Raw genomic sequence first — 19477 nt, 5'->3', positions numbered from 1 at the left:
TGTATGTCTACTTTGATTATATAAATTAATACACACTTATGTATATCATCACGTGATTGTATATTATTTTATATTTAATTCAAAATCAATCAATCAATTAATGACACACTTATATAAGTATATATTCATTTGTATACTCAAAATAAATATACATAATCTAATATCAATATAAAGAGGTTTTAAAGCTCACACAAAACTTATTAGTATCAAATATTATTTTAAAATATTTTTGTGGGTATAAGATTATTGATATTTGTGTTAATGAAAGTTGTTTGTGCTGACCTGAAGCATCACAAACACAAACACAAACACAAACACCAGAAGAGAACTCCCGATTTGCTTCTTAACTTAATCAATTTTCTTGCATTGGAAGACACAACACACTCGTCCCATACACTAGACCAAAATTTTTTTACACATCTTAAAAACAGCAAGTACATCAAATTTCCAATTTTTGCATCAAATCAAAGGATCCAGTACCCACCTTCACTGGCAAGCCTAGACAGATCCTAGCAGATGGAGTTTCTAACTTGTCCACCTCCCCATAGTATGCTGCTTCAACAATGAACTTGGAAGCTGTCTCAAAAGTCATTTTACTAAAAGGCGATACTGATTCTGCTATGCCCCCAAGTCGGCTCATTGATCGGTATCCACCCGTATGGGTCATAAAGTCAGCAATAAGACTTAGGTGGCGAGTATTGACAGATATTCCATAAGAATTGAATACATGATTTATCTCCCTGATGATGGTTTCTCTGGCCGCTTCAACTCCATATGTTTCTAGCATAGCTTGAATGTTATTTGAGTATACATACCTGACATCAAGATAATCTTGCAACTGCCATAATGCATTGAAATCCACTCCTGCAGTACTGATTGCCGGGATTTTTTCTTTTTCTTCAGGCTCGATTTTAACCCTTTTTTTGGGATCTTTTCCATAATAAATTACTTGATTTTCTTTGCAGTTAATAACTCTGCACTGATCTATCTTTCCAGACCTCTGAATGGCAACCTTCTTGGCTGTATTCTGAGCAATCTGTACATGACAAAACAAGAACAATTTCACCCTAAGCCAAGGATCAAAAGAATGTACACTAATTAACATAAAATTGTGAAACAACACGCACTATAAGTAAAATGATATTGGCTTTCGTTATATAGTTTACTACAATAAAAGACCCAAGAACATGGAAATGTCACCTACCTGAGCCAGTAAAATGTGAGGTTCATTTATAAATTTAAAATGAACCTCAAAGTGGTAACCTTTTGCTGCTACATAAATTGATCTATCTGTTTCCTTTTTCACTAATTTTGCCCTGGCTTTCTTCTTTCGTTTGGCCGTCTTCTTGCTTGGACTTGTTATAGAGGATTCTTCAAGGTGTGACAGACTTTCAGAGGTTTGATCCTTACTAATTTCAACTTCATTTTCCACCTGATCATTTTCAATCTCCTTTTCACTCTCATCATGTTCATCATCATTCTCTGCCTGATCAATTTCACTTCCAAATCCAGCTGATGACCCTTCATTCAGTTCCTCTTCAGAATCATCCTCATAATCTCTCTCATCTGTAGCCTGCTGCTTTTGCTTTTGTGCATCCAACCCAAGGTCCTCAGTCTCTACGCCATCCTCATCATCTACATCATCATCATTTTCTCCCTTATTTTGTGATCTGCTGACAGAAACTTCTCCATCCTCATTTGAAGCCCTCGGTGGCAAACCTGAGGAGAAATCTTTGATGCCACTAATTTTGGAGAGCAAAACCATATGATTCTGTATTGCATCCTCCAACTCCCTGACATACACAACCTCTAAAATTTCTTCCCAGTCTTTCACAGAGATATTGGCGTGCTTTGGATAGTGTTTAGGTTTGTAAAGCTTCATTTTGAGCTTGTAAATACTACATGTCTGGTCATCATGGACAGCAAATGGCATGACAGATACTTCCATACTGTCAACTATATCAGCCACTGTTATTTTCTTCAACTTGTCAGCAAGACGTTTGGCATCATCCCTGCACAAAGATAATACATCAAAATGCAAAGCATAAGGTGTGTGTGGACTAGTCCTTTCATTTTAACACTCCATGCCCATAAAACAAACATGAAAGGCAATATACTATTAAACTACTAAAAATGCACATATAAAAAGAAAAGAACGGGAAACCCAGTAAATATGTGCCATTTAACTCTAAACTCAAAAATTCAACCCTATCACATTCACATGATGTCCTTCCAAGTTCAATCAAACTAAAAGACATTTGATCTAAACCATGACATACCCCATGCTCAGAAGATTTTTTGGAACATTCGATAACTAAATGAAACACAGAAAGATGTCTTTATCGGAAATTAAAAAGTTAGTCTACACTATTGAATTTAACCCTCATATAAGACCTTATTGAAAAGACACTCTTTTAAACATGCACCCATCTGTGCTAACATTATGCCAAAAAAGACACTATCCTTTCGCTGCACATATTTACGAATGATCTCATCAGTTTAGTTAACCTGGCTCAAGCATTTAGTTCTTGTTTATCAAGCTAGCACATGCCCTGATAACAAAAACGATGTCTGACTAGGAATATCAAGGCATGATACCAAATTAGTCCTCTTTCAGTAAAAGAACTTCCTATATCGAGATCAGGTAACACTCAGAATAACATTCAGATCCCCATCAATTGCAACCAATGGAAACATAAATAAGAAATAACCTAGATCAAGACATTGCTTCTAGCAACTGTACTTGTGGAGCAAGGAAGAAAAATCTATAGTGCACTGCATCAACAGAAAAATGAGCAACTCACTGTGTCTTCTCAACACGCAAGGGGCATGTCATCACTGGAGTCTTAATATCCTTTGAAGCAATTGTCAAGATTTCTTGTAGACGTGGAATTCCAAGCGTGACATTCATTTCACCTCGCCCAGCAAGATGAAAAGTATTCAACCTGACAATTCATAGCAATAATCCAATAAGACAATAAATAACAATTCTACATAAATGAACTTAATAAATGTTTACGTGATAATACATAACAAAATAAACTATATTTCAAAGGACAAGCATTCTGTTTCATTCTTGATAATCCATGCCCTTAACTACACACAAAGGAAGTTTTAGGCCAGAAATTAACCAGATACACAGATATCCTTATATGCAGACAAAACTTTCATAAAATATCCATAAAAATAAACATTAAGAAATAGACGACACTTTCTATGAACTACTCATTCTACCAAACCCTGAATCCATGAAAAAGAAAATAAACATATTACAGCACATCAACAAATTTAAACAACACATGAATATTCATAGCCTATCCGCTTCATGTTCTACAATGTAAATTTCAAAAACCATCATAGTGTAATACATAAACATTGACAGACATACAAGATATCGAAGACTGCAAGACAGCAGAACTCAGCAGAGATGACAATCATTTGGAGAAATGAATACCAACAAGAGTTCACAGAAAGTGAGAAAAAGAACATATAAACATAATCCTAATAATGAAAGATGAAGGTAGAGAAAATGAAAGAAAAAGCAGCCATTAAAAGAGTGGCTTTTTTTAACTGCATGTGCATAGACTTCACAATTGTGAAAGGGAAAAATACAATCACCTTCAGTTTTCAGCCAAATCTTTCCCATCAATGTAACATCAATTTGATAAGAGAAATGGCATGGCATATTGACTAAAGCTCACAGCCCTCGACAATTAAACTACAAAAATTATCTAGTGTTTACAACGAAATAGGCATATAAATCACCTTACTAGCCTCCATCGTGGTTTTGAGTGAATTGTAAACACACTATCCATTAACCCCAATGCACAAACAAACAAGCAAAACAGAGATTATATGATGAGTATACATGAATGCAATCAAGGAGGAATTTATCAAGAGAAGAATGAAAAAAAAAAAAAAGCATCTCACGTCATCTGTGTAGAAGGTTCTCCCACAGATTGAGAAGCCAGCAGGCCAACAGGTTCTCCTGGCTGGGCAAGACTTAAGATGAACTTGTGCTTCAGTAATTTCAAGAAGTCCTGTTGTTTCATTAAATTAGAGAAGATCCGTTCTTTCAATGGGTGTTCATCAACAAACTTCTCTGCTTTGTCCTTAAGAGCATCCGGCAAATCCATAATATAACCATTGGATGAATCAAGCTGATCACCACACTTTTTGTAAATCATTTCTTGATTCTGAGGAAACAAGAAAGAAAAAGCATAAAGGATAAGAAGGTTTTGTTATTTCCAATTACAGCTTCAGAAATCAGGAAAAATCCTCACCGCTGCTAGGGCTTCAAATTTTGTGATAAAGCTTGTTTGATGGACATCCACACCATCTTCTCCATATAGAAATTGAATAACGGAACCATCAGCATCACGAACAGTATGATCATAAGAAATTTTCAGGGACTCAAGATTTTTTATTAGGCATCTTTGCAGGTATCCACTGCGAGATGTTTTGACTGCAGTATCAACCAACCTACAGAACCAAAAGATCATACATTAAAAGATGTCGTCATAAGAAGTTTTACAATGCACCATGACTACCACATGCTTAAACACACCAGAAAAGTTCCATGATATGAGTTTATCTTGACTAGTGAACATTTATGAGACAACAATCCAATTGATACCTAGATAAACATAGAAAGTTTGCATGCACTAACAAGGCCTCTCTATGGTCTTCTTACAGCATCTCCAACAGGCTAACAAAACATAAAACAACTAGAATCTCTGACCAACTGCCATAATCTGATACAAAAGCTGGCATGTCTACTTGTACTTCTCAGCTGGGATAAAAAATTTCTCAACGCAAATGAATAGGTTTAGAAAATGAAGCATGGAATTATAACTTCCACAACATTGTCTTTATGTGACATGCAATATGCGATATACAGATGTATAGTACTATCGGCGAATGCACTTTATACTAATTGAAATTTTAGCTCCATATAAAAGATACAAATCCCTGCAGGAAGGCACCAAAACAAAGCAGATTAGTGAAGTTTAAATTACCCTTCACGACCAGCCATACAATGGAAGTAATATTCTTGCGGACGAAGACCAGTAAGAAATCGATCAATAATAAAGCCCCCTGCTCGAGGTGTCCAATCCCATGGATGAAAGCTGGGTAAAGTCTTTCCAGAAACCATTCGAGGGACTCGTTTGCCTTCTAATTCTTGTTGACCCAAATGAGAAGATATTTGCTGAAAATTAACCTGCTCAGAGAAAAATGCGAAGTGTGAAATGCTAAAGCTACTGAATAACTCCTAGAAATTATACAATCAAAAGCAGCATACAGCAAAGCAGAAATGGATCATTGAACAAAAAGCTTCAGCTAACCACAATTGATACCTACCTGATCAAAGCATAATGCAGAGAGTGAAATGCTAAAACTACTCATCAACTCCTAGATATTATACAAATAAAAGCAGCATACAGCACAGCATGAACAAAAGGTTCAGCTAAATACAATTGATCCACAAGGTAAAGTTGAAAGTGTCATAGTGAACTTTAATGATGCCATTACTTTAGCTAAAAACAACATTAGCACAATAATTTATTAACACAACTGAAGACTCAAAAAGGATGGAAGGATTTTCAAAGGCAGTATTCAAAAGATAAAACATTTTTAACCAGAAACAACATCCTGAATATTGAACCCCCATTCCCAAGGCCAGAAAAAAGAAAAGAAGTATACAGATCAAGGGACAAAATCAATCATATCAGCTATGAACATATCAACTTACAAAATATAACAGATAAAACTAGTCAATTCATTCTACAATCGTGATATTGTTATATTCTGTCATGTAGAATCCAAAGATAAATCATACTAACAAGAAATTTCTTTACAAGCTCGACAGCCAACACAAATCATAGACTTTCAAACAGGTAAAAGTACCTACCACCAAAGAAGAGTGAAAACACTTACCTTACTACCTTTAGCCCCGGACGTTGTCATAAGGGATATGCAATTCTTTCCAGTAGGTTTTACTAATCCTTCAGACAAAAGCTCATTGATGACACCAGAGCTTGTGCACTTATTGAGTGCACCTGTCATCTGCCTATCAAAATAAGCTATAGCAGCTTCTCCACCACTACGTATAGTCTTTTCTATTTTCAATATCAATTTTCTAGGGTCTGCGAAAAAATACACCAACATATTGTAGTTTGATAATTAGTAATAAGAAATATTGGGTAAAATACAAAGAAGAAAATGAAGTTGGAGAAGGATAAATAACTAACTGCATGCCCCTAACCATTATTTTCTACCATTTGTGTGCCCCCAACCATTTTTTCCAAATAAGTGCCATAAATTATTTGGCTATGGTATATAGAACTTCGCTTAATATATGAAAGACCACAAACTCAGGATATATCAATTTACATAGTTAACATGGAATAAAAAACTCCAATACAGGCACATTTACTAAAACAATGTAGCACTAGCACACAACTGGACAATGGTCTTATTAGAGATTAAACACTACTTTCAGGTTCTTTCTATAAAACCAAGCTTTTGCATAAAGAGGGTGCCTAACAGGTCATAAGAATCAAATTGACCAAATGTCTAGATTTTGGATCCCCTTAATGCTAATTAAATTATACTGACTTCTATTTATATAAGGATTGAATTGTTGATTGTGATTACATTATGATAGAATTAGAGAAGAAGGCAATTGAAATTATAATTAAAGATTATGATAAGATTAAGACAAGATTAGGAAATAATGCAATTGAAATCAAAATTAAAGATTATGGCAATACTATGACTGAATTAGATTGATAAAATAAAAGAATTTAATAAATTTAAATTAAGATAAGATTGTAGGAGATGAGGGAATAAAAAGGGAAAACATAGGAGGAATAAAGGGGAGAAGAAAATATTGTCTTTTATGCACCTTAGGCTGATCTCAGAAATGGGAGGCCCTAGCTCTTTGTATTGGTTAAGATCCTATCTATTCGGTCTATGTGCACATTAGGAGCTGAGTTAGAACCAAAATAATATTGGCACTTATAAACTTTGGTTTATAGTTCAAGTGATTACTCAATGTATCTAAACATTTAAGAAAAATCGCATCCTTTAATGGATCAACACTCAGCTAGTCAAGATAGGCAAGCTTGCTTCCTATTATTCATTTTTATGGTGCATCCCCTAAATATAGATTCATTAGAACCTGGCTTAAAAAATCCACAAAATCAGCTGATACAAGGTAAAATTCAAACTGCCACAAAGAAGCCTTCTAGAAAAATAACATACCAATTTCATCACTGTCCTTAACTTCAATAACATCCTTGACATCAGCATCATCCTCATGCTGAAGAGCTTTCAGATGAATTTCTTTGCCTATTTTTTCACACTCCTCAAGTTGCTTCTTCCTTTCTCTGTCTTTTTCATTCCTTATCAAAAGATCATTTACTCCACATGTAAAGCCATGCAGCTGAATCACGAACACCATATAACCTAAGTTTGATATGCCATCCAGAAAATTTGCCAAAATAAAAGAACTTTAAAATGCAAGTTGAGTTGAAGCTAACTAACCTGCAGAAAAACAGTGAATATACGGCTCAATGCTGAAAGCAAAATGCCTGCTGTATTTGATCCATACAGCTCCTGCACTGTATGAACCAAACCAAAGTCGGCAAATTGGGCCTTGTCAATCACACCACGTACAAAGTCGTTTTTATAGATTAAAAGTTTTTCTTCATTAAGCTCATTTCGCTTTGATATATTCTTGGCAGCCTCTTTAATATCAATAGGTTTATTTCCACCAACCTCTCTTTCTTTATTTTGTTTAGCTTTAGACATCTTATTCTTTGTGCTCAATTTGCCTCCGTCATTCCCCTCTTTGTCACTAAATTGACCTTCATTAGGTCTAGTCTTGAAAAAATCTTGTGGGATTTTCCCATCTCGTTGAACAGTAAATGGGGGGTGCCCCTTTGTAATATGATTTAGCACAGCAGTAATGATCTACAAAAAAAAAAATAGTACATGAAAACGGCTGGATTCAAAGTCTTGGCAATATAATTTGGGATAACAACGTTTGAGAACCCTGCAATAATCAAAACAGACGGCACAGATACAGTGCTCCAGTGCTCCAGTGCTTCTCACATGTATACCAAAATCATAGGAGTATACAAGCAATTTTACTTATACCACTAATTTGTGCAGCATATCACCAAATATGAAGGTCTGAGAAATAAGCAACCTTGGAGAAACATGAGCTCAAATGCAATGCTAAAGGAACATTAGCAATTCAGCATGCATACTAGAATTACGGATGCACTGAGCTAAGTTTTCAGCACTGGCCTCAATCATAAAGCTGCATACAATGCAAAATTAAACTTTCATTTTAATACATACTAACCTGCTTTCCTGTCCAAAGGGGCTCTGGCTTCCATATTGTGGGCTGAAGGGGCAGCACTTCTTCTTCTGAACTTGACATGGAAACTTTCTGGCCCGGCTTGCCAGAAAAAGAACCCAGCCCACTACTAAGCACACCAGAACTATACAGAAGCTGATTAAACTCGTCAAAATTTAAAAAGGTATCCTTTTTTGTAAGGAGAACTGCACTAACAATATGATCCTGGAAATTGAAGGCAAACAAATAGGTTTATTAAAAAAAAATCACAATGATTCTAATCACATCATGCAGAACAAGGGGAAAAAAGAAATAATAGCAATTAAAGACACCAAGGGATATATTGTACCTGAATCAAGGATCTAAGAGGATCACCATTGGAAGGTCTAACATATTGATTATTTGCATTGACAATGTTATAAGCTTCAGCACGAGATATTTCATCTTGAGGAAAATGAACATTCATTTCATCACCATCAAAATCAGCATTATAAGTGCTGGGACCAAAACAAGATTATCAAATTAGCAAATGTGATATGCTTGCAAAGATAGTCATATATGTCTTGAGTGTCAATATGCTTTGTAATCAACCTGCAATTTGCATAGTGCATACGAAGTGTCTTCTCCCCCTTGAGCACCCGAACAACGTGAGCCATTATACTGGGTTTGTGAAGTGTAGGCTGCAAAGAAAAAAGTTATACCAACTTACACAAACAAAGAATAAAATAAGACACCAACAAAAAAATCCATTTGGAAAGAAAAAACAATCTTAATGTCCAAATGCAACAGTTGTGATGCTGCTTTATATTTTCATCTTACTTTCAGTAACCACAAAAAGCTTAAAACCAATGGAAAATACTGAACAGTAATTGAATTCTGACTCGCCCATCACATGCATGGATAACGTGAAATCTTTTATATCTCCATATTCAGTTGCTTCATTGTGTCTAATTGTTTTATATATGCATTTCATATCAACAAATTCTATCAATAAAATTGATTTGTCATTATACCTGTAGAACATGACATTAAATAGAAGCAATATTATAAAGGAAAATAAATAGGTACAAATAAAACAAGTTTCATGTTCTTTAAGAAACAAACGAGGGGAGTAGTGAAGAAGTTTAAGCTACCTAAAATATGTAAAGATCCTAAAATAACTATTTAACTAGTCTGTCCCTCAAATTATTACATTTTAGCCTGTCTCAAATGCATTTGGCACATCATATTGTTGGTCACTAATAGAAACCCAATAAAAAATATGATATTAACCAATAAAAAAAATGGTATTAGATAAATAATACTGACAACAAATAAAAAGTGTCAACTCCTCCCTTAAGGCCATAGTCCGTAATCTCCCTATCAGCCAATGGCTACCCAAATACTCAAATAACAAATATTTTCCTCCCCTCCCATCCAACACAAAACCTCTATTTATAATACCCTATTCAAATTCAAATATTTCAAATCCAAATAATATTTTATCCTAATTAAATTAAATATATCCTAATAAAAGCAAATATCTTATCATAATTAATTATAATATACTATCCTAATTTAACTATATTTTATTTACTAATTATTATTATTATCAAATATCTAGCATAATTAATTCAAATATATTATCCTAATTTGAATATATTTTATTCATTAATTATTATCATTATTATTATTTATCAGATCCTGTCATTACCCACCCCTAAAAACCCATCTTGTCCTCAAGGTGGGGATCATTTGATTATTTTTTTTATTTTTTTCTTTTCTTCCTACCCAGTTGGAAAAATCCCTCCCATTTTGCCACTAATCCATTTGTTAGTGGTTAACTCCATGCTATTTGCAATTCCCAAACACATTACTTCGCATCATTCGTCTTCAATACCATCACATATACTTCAAATCTCAACCTCACACCAAATTCTAACCTTGATCTCGTTGTCATCATTGTCAATCACAGGTTTTTTAATGACTTTCTCCTTAAATAGCGGCGATGGTGATTGAACAGATTTTTTTATGACTTTCTCACCTTCCTCCTCAGACAACAGCAATGGTAGTTGAGCTTCAATCTCATTGTCTTTCTCAATTTTTTTGTCGAAATCTTCCATTTCAACCAAATGGGTTTCTCTTTCTTCTTGTTTCTCATCAAATACAATTACAATGTCATCTTCATCTAATTTGTCCTTTTCCACCATAAGAACCATCCATGAATTATATTCACAGTTATGACTGGGTTTTTCTATTCTTTCACAACGAAGACAAATTTCATTTGCCCACATTGTTTGGATCTCCAATTGCACCAATCATCAGACAAACCTTTATATTCCATTTTCATCTTGCATCATATCAACTATCCTCATTCTCAAAATCTCAAAATCGTACTGCTCTAATACCACTTTGATGGAGACTCAATAAAAATATTATATTAAATAAATAATACTAACAACAAATAAAAGGTATCAGCTTCTCCCCTAAAGTCGTACCTCCCTATCAGCCAATAGCTACCCAAATAACAAATATTTTCCTCCTCTCCCCTCTAACACAACCTCTATTTATACTACCCTATTCAAATTCAAATATTACTCAAATATTTCAAATCCAAATAATATTTTATCCTAATTAAATCAAATATGTCCTTATAAAAGCAAATATCCTATCATAATTAATTCAAATATACTATCCTAATTTAAATATATTTATTTATTAATTATTATCATTACTATTATTCATCTGATCCTATCAGTCAATTTTATTGCATTACTTTTAGAAACTGAGATCCAGCACCAACAATTAGGCACACATTTTCTATACTAGATGCCTCCCCGTACAATACACCAAAATAAAGAGATTTCAGTTATCTTTTATTCATAAAGCCCAGACATGAACAGTCATTAAAAAAGAAATTGTAAGTTTCAATTACAAATACCTGTCGATTGACAAGCACAACATCCCCATCTTGCAAGTGTCGATATACTGTTTTACCTTCAAATTCATATTCAGAGTCCATGCCAGGTTGCACAAAAGAACCTCTTGATGAAGGAAGCTTTCTTGAGATGGAAACACGCTGTTTTCTGTTTGGTGGCAATCTCATAGTATTGAACTTGTCAACATAGTGTGTTGCCCCAGGATGATTCTCAGAACCATTGATAATTGCATCCCTCAACTTTACAACATTCCAAGGGGTCACCCTCTGCAAGCATACAAAAGCAACAAAAAAAACTTAAGATCCAAACCAGTTATTTCTCCAATAATATTTATCCAACATTTCAAAAACACATTAAAAGAAAAATAAGGTTAGAAGGCATAAAAAGTATTTGCAAATCTATACACTTATATGAATATCTTGTCAACTTAAAATAAATAAGAGCAATGAAAAACTAATACTTGCTGAAATTTTCTTTAACATGTCATTTATCCACCATAGGAACACAGCCAACAGCTTTCCTCATTACACAGCATAAATTTTAAACTCCAATGTCACCCTAGGCATTGACAGCACTTATAGCATGATAATTGCGAAAAAGAATGAATAACAAAATGGTTGCCCTTTACACGGTCCAAATAGACCCTAAGTAAACAAATCCCATGTTACAGACTTGGCACATATATGGAGGCCCCTAACCAGAGCAACGCTATCCCAGAAAGTTACACAAGGTTTGCATCGACAGTCTACTTTCCACTGCTCATCGAAAAGTTGTTTAACTACCCACCAAAGAACTCAGGCATATAAAAGCCTAACTAGAGGCTTGAAAACTAATTACAAAAGCAGGCCCCAAACAACATCCTCAAAGAAAAAACAGTATAACAGACTGTATAACATCAGGAGATTACTGCTTTCCAAATAAAATGAGGGAACAAAAAGGACATATCACTAAATTTCGAAGAAATAGAATAGAAGCCCATTAAGAGGATCAAAATTTAACTGTCACAAAGAAGAAGAAAATCATCCCCCCCTAAAATCTTTGAAGATTCTCTTGTTTCTCTCGATAATAACACCCAAAAAAGAAAAGAAAAGAAAAAGAAACAGCCAAAACCGCAAAATCCCACAAAATAATTACTTCATATTTACAAGCCATAATCTTTTCTAAGAATGGAACAAGAAGAGGAAAGGTGGCATCCAACTGAGGTTGAATACCTTGAGCAGGTTGAGCCAACTGTTCAAGGAGTTAGGTAATTTAAGAATAGAAGTTACAAGATAAGATTTCACACAGAAACAAAGAAGCCAGAGTTTGGGTAAATTCATGCACACCAGTACATGACAATGTGCAAAACTTAAATTAAGCCCAACACAAATACATGATATAGAATTAATAAATATACATAAATTGCTTCCTCAAAAAAACCATCATCTGCAATGCAAGAACATTGAAAACCAACACAACACGTGAATATTGAGAAATAGCACGAAGTTTATTTTTTAATCAAGAAGCATATAGACACCTTACCTCTGGATAGGTTAGCCTTAGCGCAAAATATGGAGGAATTCCAATCTCATTCACAGCTAAATAAGGATCAGGAGAAATGACAGACCGGCACGCAAAGTTAACCCTCTTTCCCATCAACTTCTGACGGAATAAGCCTTCCTTTTTTTCTAACAACTGGCATATTCCTGAAGCTAAATCTCTTTGACCTTGACCTATCATTAACAAAAATGCCACAACTTAGATGATAAAGGAAGTGCTCCAATAACTGTTTAGTTAACATGTGACCAAAGGATACTGAATTATTCAATAAACCTCAAATATACTAACAAGTGTTGTACATAGTGTGATAAACTATCCGACAATGTTAAAATGGCTCAGCTATGTGGCCCCATGCAGCTTGGTGTTTAAAGTTGTTTAAAAAGGACCCATTTGGTTTATAAACTCTTTTGATTTTTAAACAAGGGAGAAGAATAATTTTGAGAAAATGTATTTGACTTAAATGTTTTCAAAAACAATATTGAGATAATCCTAAAATATAATGTAACAAAAAAAAAGTTCTATTTCCCCAGGTCATTTAACTAGAGAAGCAATTCGATATTAAAAAATGTTCTCGGGTATTAAAAATCATTAACATACAACTCAAAATTCTAGATTATACAGTAATTGAAAAAAAAATGGATGACAAGCCAAATAGGCCTTAGGCGAATTGAAACTAAGCTTATCAAGCACATGTGTGCAATCTTTTATAGTTATTTCTTTCAAGAAATTTCTCAATGCTAACTCTTGTGTATCAAATTGTCATGCAAAAATAATAAAACATTGACAAATAATAGGAATATCTATCAGACATCCCAACTGATTGTAATTTACGCCACATCTACATCTCCTCGGTCTATCTTTTGAGTCTATTCACCATTTAGAATAAGGGTAAAGTTCCTAGAACCAACCAAAATATTGATACTTAGTATACCATCCAAAAGAAACTATCTGCTTCTAGGTTCTATAAAATAATTGGGCACTTAATACAATTGCAAGATCCAAGATGAAGGAATGCATAGAAGTGAAGATTTGTTTTATATGAGCAGGGATTGTTACCATGATCTATGTATTGTTTGGTCAAGTCATGGATGGTTGATAAAAATCACAAGATTCCTAAGTATAAGATGTAATTGGTTCTCTCACAATCTTCACAAATTTAAATTAGTAGAATCACGGTGGTCATTACTCAATTCAACCTAATTTTCATCTTCTCACAAAAGAATATCAACTAATACTAAGTCAATGCTGAAGAAGGTATTAACTAATAGAGAGTTCACTTGTGTTCAAAATCAATGTAATGAAAATATTCACCTGTGGCAGTTTTGCCATCAAAAAACACATTTATGGATTGCTGAAGATCCATCCACCGAGCAATTATTTTTGAGTGTTCTGACTTGTTAACATAAGCATTTCCCAAATATATATTGCATTGCATAACCTTACTCAGCAATACAGTTTGTGGATGCTCCATCACCTACAAGAAAAATCAAATAGCAAGATGTAAAAGATGTGATTTCAAAAGTATCCTAGAAAGCAAAAACCCAACGGCAAATATAACATAAAGATAAAAGGGGAATGCTATCCAGCATGCCATTCAAATTCTGTGGCACACCAATAAGTATCATAGGTGAATTGCAAATAGTTCTATCAAAAATTATGACCATTGAGGAAATGGAACTGCCATTAAGTAGGGTTATGTTAATCTTGTATTTAAACTGTTTGATTCATCACAAGATGCCTCTCTTGCAAACGATCTAATATGCATCATATCGTATCTGTAATAACATCAGGACTTCAGACTAAAGTACAATGACTTATAAGAGAAGCAGACATGGAAGACATACTTTTAAGATGCACAGACCAACAGAAGAATAAAAGTTGGCTGTCAAGCACTAATGGCAGAGCATATGTTTGTAACAAGGGAACACAAGACCAAAAAGACACTTACACAGAAGCTTCTACAACATGAAGGAAATAAACATGATATATGAAGCAGGTACACTTGTGGACAAAACAACCTTGTTCCGAAATTATTCCAATTTCAAATATGCTTTTGTTGTCAACTTAACTATAACAGATTTCTACAACCTTCAGCCAGTCATTACTAATATGCACAGACTTTTGCTAAAGTGATATAACTTCTTCACAAGTTTCTTTTACACCTACAAAAAAGCTTAATTAATGTCTAAAATTCATGTACTACCACTTAATCAAAATACACAAAAACATGTATATTCGTCACTCTTTCAAGATCTATGAAGGCAGAATTCTACAAGAAAGTCCAATGAGCATAATCTCATACTGCCACATAACTCAGGACCATATTTGATTGAGTGTGTCTGCTTATATCAACTGATCAAAATATAGATCATAAAAACAAAGCACAAGATAGCACAAAAGAAAAAAAGAGAAAGCATTTTCTCTCTAACAGTCAAGTATAGGCTTATATTATTAGCCAATCCAACCTCACAGAAATTCCTCTATAACTTTCAGCAACAAGAAATTATCTTCTAAGTAAGAAAAACTTACAGAATCACCCCCCTTAGAAGGGAGGCGGAATTTTATTGGAGGTACAAGAATGGTCTCTAAGAAGAATATACAGTGACCTGCTTTCTTTCCAAATCCTTGCTGCTGCATATCAGTGATGAATGAACAAAGTTCAACCTCATTCTCCCACAAATTCTTCACAATATTTTTAGCCTGTGATAAAATGAGAAAATGTAAAATTGAGTTTCTAAATTGTTTACAACTAAAAACAAAATAGGCACCTACAACAGTCATCAAGCTAATGCACCAAGAAACAAACCTCTGATGGCAATAAAGGTCCAGAAAATGAATCCTTTTGGTTTTTGAGCTCATAAGGCATTTTTCCAGAATCTTTCTGATACCTTCTTCCAGCTGTATCACCAAATGCAGGTGTTTCAGCGGTATCAACATCACTAGAGTCGTCTCCATCAGGTTCTGTCTCACCAGCAAATGACTCTCCTATTGTGCGGCCTCTAATAATATTTTCTCTGATATGGGCACGTGACATACCACTCTGCAGCCATTGATTTGGACAAGGGTAAAGATATCAGTTACTGCTGTCACAGGACAGAAAACTACAAAAAAGTCATCATTGTAAAGGCTAGAAGACCATATACTCTAGCAATGACCATGTATTTTGTGAAAGCATAAATTCATGAGTATATACACAACAAATCCTTTGTTGAAACCCTGTGGAACATATGATTCTAGGAACATCTGTACGAATTACAAGATCTTTTTTACTAGGACAAAGCAACAAAGGAGGGCAAAATAATTGCACAAAGGTTTAACAAGAACTCCTATATCATATAATATATGCCTTTTATGTATGAAAATAAAAATAAAAAATGCAGACACCTTTTTACTACACAAGGACTAAGTGTCTCAAAATGATTCCACTCACACCCAAAAATAACTCCACAAAAATGTCTATGATAGCAATCTTAGATAATCAACATTAGCATCTTGGTTGTTTAAATTAACAAAGATACTTTTACTGATTAAAGAAACCCTAAATATAAATTTGGAGAACATGATATGAACAATTACAGAATTATTACTGAACTGGCCTTCATAAATGATCTTCTGAAGCTTCCATTGTCAATCAGTTACAGACAGCCGATACCCATTGAACTAAACTCTTTAAAAAATAAAAAAATAATAAAAACTACTTGGAAAAATCAACTTAACGTTCACCCATCACTAGCCAAGCAACATCAACATCCCAGCCATGATTTTGAGAGCAATATTCTCATCAGTTAAAAACAGTAAAGTTAGAACTTGTGTCCTAAGTGAATCAATAAGCTACCTTTCAAAAACTTGCAATGCTTCAACAGGTTAAATACTTAAAGAGAGATTTTTTTAAAAATTCACTTAGAGCCTGGTAAATATATGGGTAGCTTCAACCTACCAACCCACTGACAGAGATAACTTAACAACACAACTAAACTAACCTAACTTATTTCTGTTAAGATAAAAGGAAAGAAAGTCCAAATTTTACACTAAAAGAACAAACATTATGCAGCAATTCACCTAGAATTTAGTAGATAGTAGAAAACAAGAAACAACAAATACCACTCAAACCTTTTCCACTTCTTAGAAAGATACCAATCCAAAAGAAAATTAAGAGATATACCATGTGAATCCATCCAAAAGTAGGCTTGCTGATAGAAGGATTTTTTGCTTTGCAATTCCGACACTTTGTGGGTTTAATATTTAGAAAATCTTGTAAAACCGACTTTGCCTCGGAAGACTGAAGTGATGTCCATATTTGCTGCTTTAAATTGTTGACATTGTCACATTGTACAGCAGAGTTAACAGAAGAACATGATTTATGGCTCCCATCACTGTCCTCTGGATTCAAGGATTCATTTAGTGACTCCAACCTTTTGGCAGCAACAATATCTCCTTTTATGATGAATTCCAATTGAGAAACACATTTCTCAACCTTAAATTATATAGAGAGAAAAAGAAAAAGGCAAAAACAGTAAGAATGACAAAAAGGTAAATGAAATTACTTCAATCTTCAGCCAATAAAGTGGCATTACCTCACTCCTGCCAGCCCTAAAATGATGGCAAAAGAAACAGGTCCTCTGTAGAAGGTTATAAAGAAAATTGAACAGCAAGGGATTATAAACTGGAAAAACAAGGTCAATATGACCAAAATGACCCGGGCAGTTAAATTGACGTTGGCCACAAGTTTTGCAACTGCATTAAAGAGAAGAATAAACTTTATCAAAATATCAATATACAACATACGAACTCAGTATATCTTAAACACTATGTTGTAAATCATCCATGGCATAATAACAGTGTAAATGGAAAAAGTGTGATTATACAGAGTAAATTTAAATAAAATGCAATGTGACTTTGTTCTAAATTTGTGCGCTTAACTGCTACAATTAAATCAGCAATTTACTGAATTAAAAGTTTTAAAAAAAAAAAAATTGAAGAGGAAACTTACGGTGAAGTCTCATCTAAAGGGCCCAAAGCAGGATCATACAATCCACCAGGCAAGGGTCTATCAAGCTGGTCCAATAATTGGGGTTCTGTGATCTTAAGAAAACTATGCTTTCGAACTTCTTCATCTGTCAAAAGACTGAACCAAACTGCTTTTACGGCCTCCGTTGCAACCTGAAACAATATAAATTAACCTCATATTCACACCAAAAATAGATGAAGATAAAAATCACATTTAAATAAAAATTAAATTTTGGAAAAATCTAAAGCTCCAATTCTATGGCGGAAAACCAGTTACCTAGGGCTTAATAGATAACACATAAAGGGTTTTTAATCTCTTCAAGAAAATTAAGAGGAAAAGAATAAAAAGTAGAATAATGAAACTGCAGGTAAAGACTGTAAGTAAGAGACCTCGGCCGTTGGATTCATGATTGATCCGTGATGGCGTTAAAGAAGACTATACAACAGCAAGGTCGAGTTAAGAACTTTGAATGGCCTGCGTTCACGGAGACGGCGGAAGAAAGCACGGAGTAATAACAGGGGCTTCAGAGGTTCAAGTGAGGTTTAAGGGAGGCGTCTTTCCCCTTCGTTTTTATGTTTATATAGTAATATTCCCCCTAATATTTTGATCAAGCTTTCAAAGTTCCCAATAGTTTCTAAAACTTCCAAAGACGCCTTTTATTGGTGGGATAGGTTTTCTTTTGATTTTAGGGATCGGCCATTAATGTCGCTATGCTAATGTCCACGACCCATTTGGTCGCGGACTCAAGTTTAGTGCATTAATAAGGCCAAGGAATTCTTCCCACCCAAAATTTCTTATTTTTTGTAATTTCTACTTATTAATTTTAAAAAACTCAAATATTTATCTATCTATTAATTTTTTATATTACTATTATATAAATCTGACAAAATTTGGCATGACCATTAATCTGATATGACACGATATGAAAAAAAAATTGAATTAAAATCATATTAGATTAAGGTAAGAAAAGTAGAATTGCCCCTTAAAAAGGGGTTTGGTTAGGGGTGACACAATATCAACCCATATTAACCTAAAAATTTAAAATAAAAAATTGCATAACATCGTTACAATAAAAAAGAAAAACCAATATCTTTTTTTTTCATATGATAGAAAATATTTAAATCCACAAAATCTGTATTCACAAATTCGAATCAACAAAGAAATTGATATTGTATTACCAAACATAAAATCTATATTACCCAAAAACATTCATTTTAATTTAATAACATTTTTTTGGGAGACTTGTAAAAAATATTTGTATCTTTTTTTTTATTATAAATACTACTAATTTGAACCTATTATATTTAATGTGTCATATTTATACACTTATTAATGGTTTTAATATTTATAACAGTCACATTCATTATATGAATTGAAAATTAAATTTTTTAAATATTTGACAAGTAGTTGTCAATCTGATTATCAATTATATTATTTTGAAATTGAAATTACATATTTATTTGGGTTTTTTATTATAATATTTTATTTTTTATCCCTGTAATTGATCATATAAATAGACAATATATAAATTATTATTATATTTGATAAAAATTGTATATATAAATAATTATTGTATTGGGTTAAATGTAATAAAAAAATACTAAGATATAATTTTGATTAAATGTCGTTAAGTGTAATTATTTT

The 19477-nt window shown here is 33.6% G+C and overlaps 1 protein-coding gene across 1 annotated transcript; it reads right to left on the bottom strand.

The window, feature by feature from the left end:
• Positions 1-320: 320 nt before the first annotated feature.
• Positions 321-18409, bottom strand: LOC123225734 (DNA-directed RNA polymerase I subunit 1). The gene is made up of 21 exons (XM_044649856.1): positions 18223-18409; positions 17816-17985; positions 17400-17559; positions 16988-17299; positions 15632-15865; positions 15355-15525; positions 14137-14299; positions 12808-12998; positions 11289-11552; positions 8960-9048; positions 8718-8865; positions 8375-8593; positions 7549-7977; positions 7267-7447; positions 5938-6146; positions 5019-5221; positions 4284-4482; positions 3931-4196; positions 2805-2945; positions 1205-2012; positions 321-1036 (listed from the first exon to the last, which is right to left on the bottom strand). Exons 1-21 carry the CDS (start codon positions 18238-18240, stop codon positions 440-442), a joined length of 5172 nt encoding a protein of 1723 aa, XP_044505791.1. The 5' UTR covers positions 18241-18409; the 3' UTR covers positions 321-439.
• Between the last annotated feature and the right edge of the window lie 1068 nt (positions 18410-19477).

The sequence above is a fragment of the Mangifera indica genome, chromosome 9 (genome assembly GCF_011075055.1).
Source record: "Mangifera indica cultivar Alphonso chromosome 9, CATAS_Mindica_2.1, whole genome shotgun sequence".
Classification (NCBI taxonomy): domain Eukaryota; kingdom Viridiplantae; phylum Streptophyta; class Magnoliopsida; order Sapindales; family Anacardiaceae; genus Mangifera; species Mangifera indica.
The sequence above is the reverse complement of the archived record's forward strand: the minus strand, read 5'-3'. Positions and strand labels throughout refer to the sequence as shown.

Coding starts and splice junctions, on each gene's coding strand:
- LOC123225734 (XM_044649856.1), bottom strand. Junction 7,978..8,374: donor CCCTTTGGACAGGAAAGCAG/GTTAGTATGTAT, acceptor TTTTTTTTGTAG/ATCATTACTGCTGTGCTAAA. Junction 4,197..4,283: donor AATTTGAAGCCCTAGCAGCG/GTGAGGATTTTT, acceptor TTGTTTCCTCAG/AATCAAGAAATGATTTACAA.